Source organism: Balaenoptera borealis (assembly GCF_965194805.1).
Source record: "Balaenoptera borealis genome assembly, chromosome: 6".
Lineage (NCBI taxonomy): Eukaryota > Metazoa > Chordata > Mammalia > Artiodactyla > Balaenopteridae > Balaenoptera > Balaenoptera borealis.
Genome location: NC_138863.1, coordinates 89,331,321 through 89,344,099, shown reverse-complemented (window position 1 = coordinate 89,344,099; position 12,779 = coordinate 89,331,321). Strand labels below are relative to the sequence as shown.

The 12,779-nt window shown below is 35.3% G+C and overlaps 1 protein-coding gene across 1 annotated transcript in view; it reads right to left on the bottom strand.

Moving 5' to 3' along the window:
- Positions 1–12,779, bottom strand: part of LRP1B (LDL receptor related protein 1B) — a 1,905,856-nt gene that overhangs the window by 509,447 nt on the left and 1,383,630 nt on the right. Inside the window, exons 37-38 of the mRNA XM_082395829.1 lie at positions 10,585–10,719; positions 9,880–10,009 (exon numbers count right to left, since the gene is read on the bottom strand). Coding sequence (XP_082251955.1) covers positions 9,880–10,009; positions 10,585–10,719 — 265 coding nt within the window. The remainder of the gene's footprint in view (positions 1–9,879; positions 10,010–10,584; positions 10,720–12,779) is intronic.

Sequence of the window (12,779 nt, the reverse complement as noted above, 5' to 3'; positions counted from 1 at the left end):
ACCTATCCTGGATATCCCACGTCGAAACACACTGAGGAGATTTCTATAGGCAAATAGAGAAAGGAATATCTTAAACTTCTCTTTTACCCTTTACCACATTTTTATTGGTCAGATTCCTTAAGAAATTAGGAAAAGGTCCTACAGTCTTGTGTGGCTATTGCTGGTCTCCATTCAACATAGCTTTGGTGGTCTGGACCAGGGGCTCCCTCTTACAATGGGAAGTGGCATGACCTTTCTGGGTTCTCTTTCTCCTCCACCAGTTCAGAGCTGCAATGATAGCCCAGGGCATTCTGATAATTTCTAGTCCTTCTTTTCTCGTTTTAGCAGGAGAGGTAAGGTCCAAGATTTATGTTTAGAGGCTAAGAAATGAGAACAAAGCATATTGGAAAAAAAGTAGGTGAGACCTAACTATCTGAAAGAAGAGCGTCTACAGTAGAATTTTTTGGAAAATTCCTAATGAAAAATAGTATCGCACTTTTCCTTCATTTGTCCTTATAATTTGTTTGTATGCCTCTCTCAGAGACTTGTAGAAAAAGGTGGCTGTGATTTGGGGAATAATTGTGGTATTTCTGAATTACTTGACCATCATGGTATATTAATATTATAAACTATCACCCTGATTCCACCACTATTTCTATTGCAAATCAAATTTAATTCCTTCTTTTTTATATGTTACCTCATCTTCAGATGCAAAATACATTGATACTTTAGGAGATGGTGTTAAACTATGCTATACTTTTGCTATCTCAACAGATGTTAAACTGTCACTCAAGACCTTCTGTATATTATTGAGCATATTCCAAAAGCATATATGTATATATAGTCAATGAAAGACCATTTAACAATATGTACTTTTTGAACACCAAAATATCATGTAAAGCTGAATCTTTGCCATGGAAAGAAACACTTTTCAGAAAGTTATTTATGGTTGCAGAGATATAAAGCTAAATTAAGAGAGGCAATGTAGATCCTACTGCCTAACAAGAAAAAAAAATCACAGAGTATTTGTGTTTCACTTAGAGATCATACATCATGGGAGGTTAACCAACTTTTTCGGTATCATACTGTGACTTTCTATGCATCTTTATTTTTATTGTAGGTAGAAAATGACTTTTTAGCATAAAGAGAATTATTACATTTTAATTTTTTTAAAGAGAGTGAGGCCTTACCAAAAAAATAAAGAAGTCAACGGAGGGGAGAAACTGAATTTTCAAGCTGAACTAAATTCATATACACTTTCTATTTTGCATATGGCTACATTTTAAAAGACCTCAAGTCTCCATTGCTCAAAAACAGGCTTCATGCCCACTTTTCAAGGCATATTTATATCTTGGATTCAGCTAATTTACTCCATCATGGTTCACCTTTTCTCTTGGCAATACCACCTGCCATGTTTTAACATCAAACAGAATATTAAAATGCTGTACTTTATTCCTGTGATATGAATTTTGACACTTAAATGTCTATGTAATATTACCTGGAAATCAGTGTTTGATTTCCAGGTAAAAGTTATTCAAATTTTTTCACAGAGTGGTCATTTATAAGCCCTTCCCCCCCACCCCGAACTCATCAGTAAACATGTAGATAAGGTATTAGAAGACACATATCACTAATGTTTCCAAGCAGTAATAAACATTTCCTGAAAATAAACCTGATATTTGAAAAGGTATATCAATTCTTAACTATGAATCCTGAAAAATATCCATGTCACAATTAATATTGAAGAAAAGTTTTTAAGAAGAAGTGAAGACAGAGAAACAATATTTAAAATATTGTTATACATGTCAAAGATTTCTTGTTCTGTGGGATGAAATGTAAATCTTGTTTGGGGGGCTCAAAATTAATAAATCAAAAGTGCTTACTGAGATCCTCCGGCTAAGTCAGTGCTGAGCTCGGAGTCACAATGGAGAGAAATGGAAAACCTAAGAGACAGCTGGAGATAAGGAATGACAGGATTTACAGACAGATGGAAATAGGTGATGAAAACCTATGGCAAGTCTGAAGTAAGTTTCAATCTTGTCAGGACGAAAGAACCATGATAACACAGAAAGAGACGCCATGGTTAGGAAAGAAAGCCAGTAGATGAAAACTAGGAGGACATGGTAAGTTTCAGTGGCAGTTGGATGTTCAAATAAATCATTTCTAAAGGAAATTGTAAATATAATTAAAGGAATGAAGATGAAATATTGGATGTAATGTAGTGATTAATGTCAGAAACATGAAAATATGTTTAAAAGATAAATATAGCAAGAGAGAAAATAGCATACAGAGCTTTAAGTGAGGAGAAAGATGCTCAGAAGAGAAATACAATGCTCAGAGGAAATACATGGAAGGGGTCAGAGAGAACAAGAAAACTCAGCGTTAAAGAAGGTAACAGAAAAAATAAACTCTCGAGTGGATAAATGGTGGAGAAATGTCAAGGAGAAGGCAAGGGGTGTGAAAAAAAAATCTGAAAAACAAAATCTGGATTTGGCTATGGATAAATTTAGAAATTCCTGGAAAGAACTAAAGCTGAAAATTCATTTCAGAAGTTAAGTGAGGAGACATTTACTTCTATTCTAAGAAGTTGAGAAGTAAACGTGCAGAGAGAAATAAGACAGTATTTTTCTTTTCAAATAAGAGGGATCTGAGCCTATTTGAAAGCAAAGGGAAAGGCTTCATTGAAAGTAATAAGTTAAAGATGATCGAATAGAAAAGAACAGTTACTGCAATGAGATGCCTGAGGAAATAGATGCCATCGTGAAGTGAAGTAGGTTTAAGGAAGAAAAAACAAAACTTTCTCTGAGGTTATATGCACTTATTTCAAAACATTCACATTATGAATTTGTAGATTCCATTTTCCCTTACCATCACATAGTCACTCTATTACAATTAACCACCAAATCCACTTAACTGCTTTACTAATCTCTGACAATTTTGCCATCTTCTCCATTCAAGCAGACATCCTTAGGGACTTTATGGCTCATGTTGTTGATCCTATGAACATCCCAGCTCCTGGTTCCTCATCTTATCTGTTCCAGGGACCTTCATCTCTCTTTTGCCTCTGCCTTACATTACTCTGATCTCCTGTTCTTGGTCTCCCTCCATTTCATCACTAATTTCTAGACCTCACCTCCTGATTAACAACTCATAGTTATTCCCTTACAATTGCCAACTTTGAATCGGTCACCACCTGCTCCTTGTTTGGCCCATTTTCCCCCATTATTTTTGCTACTGCTAAGTTGCTCAGCACTATTACTCAAGGTCATATAAATACCCCATTAGATTCTAGAAACCCATTCCAGCTGGACTCATGTTGCTTGGAATCCTTTTATTCATATTGTACTTTATTCATATTCTATTCACCACAATAGTTTCACCAAAATTTACGTATTCATTTAAAGCTGCTAACTCTACTCATATCATCTATGAGTTTCTTCAATTTCACTAATTTTAACCGCTAAAATATATTCTATTGCTATACTCTATCTCTTTCACTTCATCTCCAAAAATAGAAGAGAACTTTCCCTAATTTAATCTTCCCATTTAAATTTACCTCATTTAATCTTCCCAATAACCAAAAAGGATATAAGCATTTGAGATCAAGATACTTCAAAAGATCCCAAAGGTAGGAAATGTCCAAGCTGGGATTCCAAACCATAGTGGACACTGTTGGTGCTGCACTTAGACATCCTCAGATCTTGTTTCCTATTTCTATGTACTCCAGTGCCCAGCTCCTGTGTCCTTTTGTTTTCAGTAGCTCACATAGCCAACTTTCTTCAGAGGACAGCTACTAGAATCTCTTCTTTCACAAGTAGTGCTGAGAGCCAGAAATCTTGGGAGTGTATGTCCCCCCAGGGTTGTTGCCCTTATCCAATGAATAATTGGGTGGGAGTTCAAAGTCAAGCTCCCTTGCTAAGTGAGGTTTACCCTCCAGAGCTTTCCAAGGCATGTCTGAGGTCTGGACTTTGCTCACAGTTGAACCTTTGCTTGGTCCCTTCTCATTCCAGGATCTGTTTTTTTAGAGATACCTGATTTTTTAAAACAATTTATTTATTTATTTATTTATTTATGGCTGTGTTGGGTCTTTGTTGCTGCGCGCAGGCTTTCTCTAGTGCAGCAAGCAGGGGCTACTCTTCGTTGTGGTGCGCGGGCGTCTCATTGCGGTGGCTTCTCGTTGCGGAGCACGGGCTCTAGGCACGCGGGCTTCAGTAGTTGTGGCACGCGCGCTCAGTAGTTGTGGCTCGCGGACTCTTAAGAGTGCAGGCTCAGTAGCTGTGGCGCACAGGCTTAGTTGCTCCATGGCATGTGGGATCTTCCTGGACCAGGGATCAAACCCGTGTCCCCTGAATTGGCAGGCAGATTCTTAACCACTGCGCCACCAGGGAAGTCCCGAGATACCCGATTTAAGATGCAAATCTTATCTATCTGCTATCTGTCCTCCATTCTTCCTGTTCCATTCTATTGCTTCTTCCTTGACAAGGTTCCTCCTACACTCCTTGGAATCTGTCTCCTCTTTACATGCATTTTCTTCCACCCCTCTGCCTATGAATATGTGCCCATACCCCCTGACCCCATACTAAGAAAAACTTTCTGTGTGCTCTACTACATTCTCAATAAACTTTCTACTTTTTCCTCTTTTCCTTCATTGTCAAAGTTTCTGTCACTGTAGTCTAAATATGCTGGCTCTACTTTCTAATTATCTTTCACTTATTAATTCTTTATATTTGGCTTCTGCTCTTGCCAGTTTCCTGAAATTCATAACAATTAAAAATGTCATCCTGATCATCAATTGCATGTTCTGTTTTCTGCTTTTCTCTCTCCTAATCTCTTTCCTGCGGGCACATTCTTCTTCCTAAAACTCTTCCCTTGATTTCTATGATACAGTGATTTTCTGAGGACTTGAAATGGCTTTTTTCCTCTTTATTTCTTTTGGCTTTTTGTTAATTTTCTTTTTTCTCCTCTTAATCATATTATCTCCTAACTGCAAACATTCTTCATTTTTGTCCTTAGACTTCTTTTTCCTTGGATAATTTCATCTACTACCATGATTTATTGAAGAGCCTGAACTCTGTTGGAATAAGTAGGAATAACTTTATACTTATCCAACTCCTGATTCTATTTATACTCTACTAAATATCTCTTCTCCAGAATTTGCTATCTCAGGAAGAATCCATGACCTCCAAGAGAATTCTATTTAAAAACAGAATGATATTGTTAAGATTCATTCTCATGCAAAAAAGACTAGATCTTTCTAAATCCAAACTTAAATCTCATATCTATTTTAAAATCTTCTTCCCTCTTTCCAACTTTGATCTGACTTCTTGTGGCCTGAGGACTTGCCATGAAAAAGTCACACAGTTTTTCCATTTACTGCTCTTTTCTATTTATTTTAGTCTCCCACTTATATATTTGCCTCTAACTCTTTCCATTTCTTGGTTTGAGGGCTGAGAAAGAACCCTTCCCCCTCCTCCATAACACTCTCCCTGGGATAATAAAGACCATTTCTAAGAATTCCTTAGTTTAAAGACTGCTACAACTTCAATAAACTCTCATTATACTTCTGATCTCTGCTTATGTGGATTGTTTGGGGCCAGAGGGAAGGGTTAGGAGAGAGGGTCCAGGACCAGTTTATGTTTCACTTGGTAAACTGGGGATGGAGTTTTAAAACGTGGGGAATCCCATTGCCAATTTTATGGTCCCAAATTATCTTCCAGCTACATTACCTACTCTTCCCTACATGTACCTTATATACTTCTGTTCTTGGCAATGGCCTTTGCTTTGCCACTACCGATTTTTTAATTATTCTATTTCTTCTTCATATAAAATATTCCCACTCCATCTCAGAAACCTTTCTCCTTCAAGTTTCCTCAATAAAGACTCTCCTAATCACCACCACTGCTGCTACTACCCTCACTTTTACTATCCACTGCTTCTACTACCCTCACTTTTACTATCTACTCTAATCATATGCTATCTCCTTTTTCTGAAAATGTAATTTTATAATAGCCGTATTGAAATTTTCACTTTAACATGAAATTTAGATATGAGATTTAAGCTTGAGTTATACCAATCTAGTGTTTTTATGCCCCCCAAATTAGTCTTACTTTACATTATGAGACTATTTTTTTAACTGAAGTTTTGTACTTGTTTAAACTAAAAGTTTAAACAGAAAACTTGTTGTGAACAGAAGCTACATCTTATTTATACCATCATACTTTACAGTGTCCACTTGTGTCTTTCACATAGCCAGTAGTCCTAGTTTGTCAAGATGTACTGAATTAAAGGCTGAGGAGGAGACGGAGATGTCCTTACATGACCTGGTTCCCAGTGCGTGGCACTCGAGGAGTGTTCATTGAATAAACTGACAAAAAAGTGAAGTACATGTGGGTTTCTTTGCCTGATGTTCTCAATCATCCTAGAGAGAAGTTAAGTATAGTTATATGCTAAGATGACTGTACAAAAGATACTTAAGAAGGTCTGGAATAAAAACTTGAGGGCATAGACTAGGTTTTAATTTAATAGAATGCAAAAGAAAACTACCGATCGACTAGTTAGCAGCAAGAGGCCTGTTAAATTGAACTGCATGAATCGATAATAGGCCAGGCACAATATGTTCTCTACAATAAAATGAAGTGTTGGACTTATTATAAATATGACGGGAAGAAATTCTTTATTCAGACTTATTATAAATATGACGGGAAGAAATTCTTTATTCAGAACAAACCCATTTCCTACGTATCTGTGATATTTCGTAACATTCAAATTATATTTGTTCCTACCATCAGAATAGTTATTCATAGTCTAGCAATTGATCATTTTTTTTTCCATTGAGGGAATAATGATTTATTGCTTAATGTAAAGTACAAATGAAAAAGAGATTTAAAAAATATCATCACATTAGAAGAGGACATTTTTATATGCAAATTTACGGGTATGATGTGGACACACTAAACTGAGTCATGTGTTTTGTTCTTGGAACTAAACAAAATTATACCTTCCCTCAACATTCTTAATATGTACTGTCAAGTGTCCATGGGCATGCAGTGGTAGGTAAGAGAATGTACGGGGGAAGTCAGACCCAACTCAAAAATTTTTAAAAACTTTTCCTAACTTTACCAGCATTTTCTCATTATTGTTTATTCTCTCATTATAGCTCTAATCTTTACATTTTTATTATAATTTTATGCTAAAACTGTTAAAACTTTTCTTATATGCTTGATATTTTTGGTTATTAATTTCTGTAATGCTTAACACTATATATATGTGTGTATGTATATGTAAACATGTTACATGTTACATAACACACACATACATACATACACACATAATATAGCATAATCTTTGGAGTTTAGAAAAACCTAACTCTCCCACATATCATGCTAATGATAGAGTAATGTATTTTAAATTGCTGACTCAGTTTCCTTATCTGTTAAATGGAGGAAATAACAGCACTCTAGGTTTGTTGTAAGCTTTTAAACAGAATGAAAGGGGACGCACTGGTGAGTTCTGAGCAAAGCAGTAACAGCTACTTACATTTTGGAAGGATCATTAGGCCACTACATGAAGAATAGACTGTAGGAATACCAAGGTAGAAGATGGTAAACCACAATCCAGAAATGTTGGCAAGAATGACAACGACTCAGACTAGGGTGGTAGCGATGAAAATTGTGAGAAGTAGGTAAAGCATAAATGTAGCTTGGAGCCAAAGGTAACAGAATTCCTGGTATATTGAACATAGGATATGTGAGAGAGATACCAAAGATGTCATATTGTCTCTTCGAAGTTCATCGCAAATCATCCCTAGTACTAATAGAAATTCAGTTTGTTCAGATATTCAGAGTATACTATTTGGTCTGGGACCTTATCCTAGCCCAGGTGATGAAACACAACTTGTCTAAATATGTCAAGATATTCTCTTTCCTTTGGCTATTGACTGATCTAAGGATGGGCATGTAACCCATTTCTGGCTAAGAACAAAACAAAGGGATTAACACGAAGACCTTTCTCTTCCCAAATAAAACAATAGAGTCTAGCAAGAAAAAGGTTTTCTACTATCCCCTTCTCTTTCCTTAGGTGTAAACATACTCTCTGAGGATATATCAAGTGTGCTCTAACAATGGGGCCTTAACATCAAGCATAAGACAAAATATAACCTAGTAAAGGTGGTAGTTGAAAAGGGAGAAAGAAAATCTATAAATTTAACATATTCTAGTTAAATTTTAATTTGCATCCAAGAGCAATCCTAACCAATGCAGCTTTTCAATTTTTATATTGTAATCTTAGTTTTAGCTTGAAGCATGACAAATTTGTTGGCATTATTTTTCTCTCTTATATTAACCTTCTTTGTTTCCTCTTTCACTGTACTTACTGATAGTATGACTTAATTTTATAGCATTTGTCAAGAAAGTGAAGACAGTAATGACACTGGAAAAAGCACATACAACATATAACAAATAGGAAAGAATGTAGATTTTCATGAGAGTTGATTTGATGTTTTACATAGATTGACTTCATCCTAAATCAGTGTTCCTTATACTTGTTTATCTAATACACCTTTGTGTGACCACCATGGCTTCACTTTTTTCCACTCCAAAGGACACCGGAGTTTTATTAACATAAAAAAAACCCACTTTAAAAAACCTCTAAAATAAAGTAATAATAGCAATGCAAGAAACACATTAGTGAGGAGTAATATAAAATTTTATAATAGGACTGATTTTTATTATTGTATCAGTCAACAGCTTATTCCTTACCAACCACTGTACCAAGCTCTGAGGATAGAGAAATAAACCAAACACACATGGCTCTTCTCATCGAGTTTTACTAAAGAATACAGACATTACCCAGTCCAGTGAAAAACAGTGCATAGTACAGTAAAGCAAATAAATATAAATAAGCAAATATAATTTATAAAAATGAAAGTACTAGGTGCTTTGGTGTCATATAACAGAATGTCTGTTTGCAAAACCAGGAAAAGATAAATAAAATTTATCAAGGTGAAAGTAAGAAGGAGAACATTGCAGGTAAAGGGAAGAAGCTGTTCAAAGACTGAGAGTGGAAGAGAATAGGAAATATTTGAAAACATTTCAAAAAACTAAGTTCAACAGAGACGGAGATAGCAAAGAGGCAGGAGCAGGAGTTTGAGGCTGAAAATTTACATAGGGCCTGATTAAGAAGAATCGTAACAGAAATTTTGGACTCTGGTGAGGTTAGAAGAGCAATCGGGAAGTTATTGCAGGGGTATCTGTGTAGCGCAAAAACAGATTTAATCAGGGTGGAGGTAGTGAAGATGGAGGGTGGTAGATTGATAATATCTGGAAGAAAAAATTCAGCAGAATTTGGTGTCAGCTTGAATTCATTTCAATGTTAGATATGTACAGTTTGGGTGTCCAAATGGAAAAATGGTACTGTCAAGAAGACAGGTAGACATACTTATCTGGATCTCAAGAAGAAGAAGAAGAAGGAAAAAAAAAACTTGGGATGAACATGTTGATATGGCAATTATAGATACATAAATGGAAATTGAAGCTTTAGAAATATTGGAGAATGAGTTTGGCTATCAAATGGTTCTTTCATTCATTCGGCAAAAAATTGAGTACCTAATATGTAAACAGTTCTAGGGCAGAACTTTAAAGTGATAATCTAGAAAAATGTTGGTGTATCATTTGGATTTACACACACATTAAAGAATGGCATAATATGAACCCATCAAATATGTACTGAAATATACATGACAAAGTGAGAATAAACTTTTCCTTCTGCTTAGGTAAGATATTTTTGAGACTTGTTTCAGACATTATGATTAAAAATAAATATTAATATCAATTTCTAGATTTTTCTTTTAACGAAATTTAAGTCACTTAAAACCCCCAAAATATATGTAAACGTTAAATTTACCCTTTTTCTGGGTGCACAGCTATAGATCTTGGTTGATCCAGGCCTTGGGAAATAATTACATAACGAAAAGAGCCACTGAGTCTTGCAACTTCAATTAAGTTGAAACCATGATCCGTCCAATATATGTTACCTAGAAGAAATACAAACATGTTTATAATACAATTATGAGAAAAACTTATTAATTCAGTGAAAATTAACTTTCTGAGCAGTCACATGACTATTAAGAAATCATTTACTTCCTATATTCTTTTTTAATATGTGCAGTTCCTAAGCAGAAAGCTATAAATAAACTAATATGCAAATACTTCTTAATCTCACATGTCTATGGTTTAAACCATATAATGATACATTTATATGTTAAAAATAAATTGAAATTTCTCTCACCTGAGGAAGGGCTCTATTTTCATTTTCTACTGGCTTCAGGCAAAAGAGAACTTTTAACACTTTTGTTTACCAGCCTCATGGGGCTCTCAGGAGATCTGGGCAAAGTTAATACTACATAATCTACTTCTACATAAAAACACTTATCCAAAGGCTCAAAAGCATTAGAAAGAATGAAGCCAAAAGCAAAAGAGGCTATTTACCCCTGTGGCTAGAAGTACAAAAAAAAACCTGTTATGAGTCAGAAACAGCATTTTTATGAAGCAGATTGAGCCACTAACAATATAGGTGTGAAACAAAAACAGAGAAAGCCATGGGTGATACCAGCAATCCAGTCAATAGCTATCCCTTCCACTCTTCCCAAGCCATTGGTGATGATATCTTCTTTCCAAGTCTGATCTCTTTTAGCTCGGCTAATTTTATTGAAGCCCATGTCTGTCCAGTAGATGGTATCATTTTCTACGGATAAAACAGAAAGAAAAAAAACATACACAAACACACTATAAAAGGTATCGATATATGTATTAGGAGCACATTGCTTCAGCATTTTGGGGGTTATCATCCTGGTTGTGCTGGAGTATAAGTGTTCTTCAGGAAAATTTACTAATAAAAATGGTAAGAAAGATATTAAAACCACATGAGAGAACCTAGTCAAATGTTTTAAAGCATTTTTGAAATATATGTGGAAATAGTCTATCACATCCTTTTTTTTTTTTCCTTCATTTTCCTATTCATTTTAACTCAATAAATAGTTATCCCCCATGAATTTGCAATCTTGATATCAAACCAAATTATTTTGGACTACAGTTTTTCTTTTAACATCTATTCTTATGTCTGAGTTCTCTACATATAAAGAGAATACTACTGGGGATAATCAACAAAGTCTCAAAGTAGAGAGAGAATGGCAAGAAACATAAGGGCATTTTAAATATATCAAGGGTGTTTTATGTATAAGGTCATTCAAAATGTATAAAGCCTTAAAAATACCTTATCAACTAATTATTCCTTCTGAGGTACTAGTTTCCCAAATGTCAACTACAAACCCTGTGCATTCTTTTTCAAACTCTCTTTGTACAAATGGGCTTAAGAATACTTGAAGAATGGCTCTATGCTATCATAGAGTCTTTAAATAACAGTGCTTTTTGAATATTTGAATGAAAAATGTGCCTAAAGACTATAAATGAAATATATGTGCATGCATATTCATAAAGGGTAGCAATTATAGATCAATGATGTTAAATACAGCCACTAGAAAGACACTGGGGACAAATCATTAAATAATAAATTTGCCACCAACTAAGTAAGTGTTTGTGTTGTGACCTACATGGCCATTTGAAGAACAAATCCTTTAAGACCAATATAATTTCCATCTGGCACAGAGACTATGGAAATAAAGAAAAATCAATTAGCATAATAAAGCCATTTATCAGTAAGTTTGGGGATTCTGTTTCAAATGAAATATAGTCTAAATTCTACTACCTGTCTGGGGAAGAATTCCAAATAGCCCCTGTTGCCAACAATGGTTAAGTCAGATACACACTTGCGTGAATCAGAGCAGAGATACCATTTCCATATATATATCTGGAAAGCAAGGACTTGTTTCATTTTTCCAATTTTGTCAAACTATCAGTTGATATGTTTTCATGATTGAAAGAGTGAATCAATCAACAAAAATAGCATCATTTTTGTATAAATATTAAGTATTATATGAAGAGTCCTATTCTCTTCTGCTAACATTAGATCCATATATCCAGCTGCCTACATTGTATCTCCACTTGTATGTAAGAAAAGGCAATCTTGATTGCAAAAGACAAATTTTGGATTTCTGCCTGAAACATACTTCTCTCCCAGTCTTCCATATGGCAGCTCCCCATGCCATGGTGGTATGATGGAAGGCACCTCCATCCTTTGTTTCTTGGGCTAAAAACCTCATATTGTCCTTGATCACTTTTCCTCACACTTCACATCTAATCCATCACCAACTACTCTCATCTTCAACCTATAACCAAATATTTTGGCTCTTTTTATTCTTCTTTCAAATCAGATCCCTCATCCCACCACTTCTCACACTCTCTACTTATAACATAATCCAACCCATTATTAACTCTTGTCTGAAGTATTGCAATAACCTCTAACTTAGTTCCAGCTTCCACTTTTGCCTCAGGACTCCCTTTCCTCATGAGCCTTTTCTCTACTGAGGGTCCACTGTCGCCCTATTAAAAAGTAAATAAGATAATTTCTCTCCACTCAAACTTTCTAATCATTTTCCATCTCATCCAATGTATAAGTAAAGTTCCTTCCCAAGATCTTCAAGATCTACCCACATCCTTCAAGTCTCTTTCACCTACTATCCTTCTACTCTCCCCCCTCTAGTAATAAGACCTTCCTCGTCCTAAAACAAACCAAATGCTGTTCAGTCTAAGGCTCTTTACATCACTTTTTCTTCTGCTTGGAATGTTCTTTTCCCAGCTATCTGCACAGCTCTGTCTTAGCTCAAATATTCCTTCTTACTGAAACTT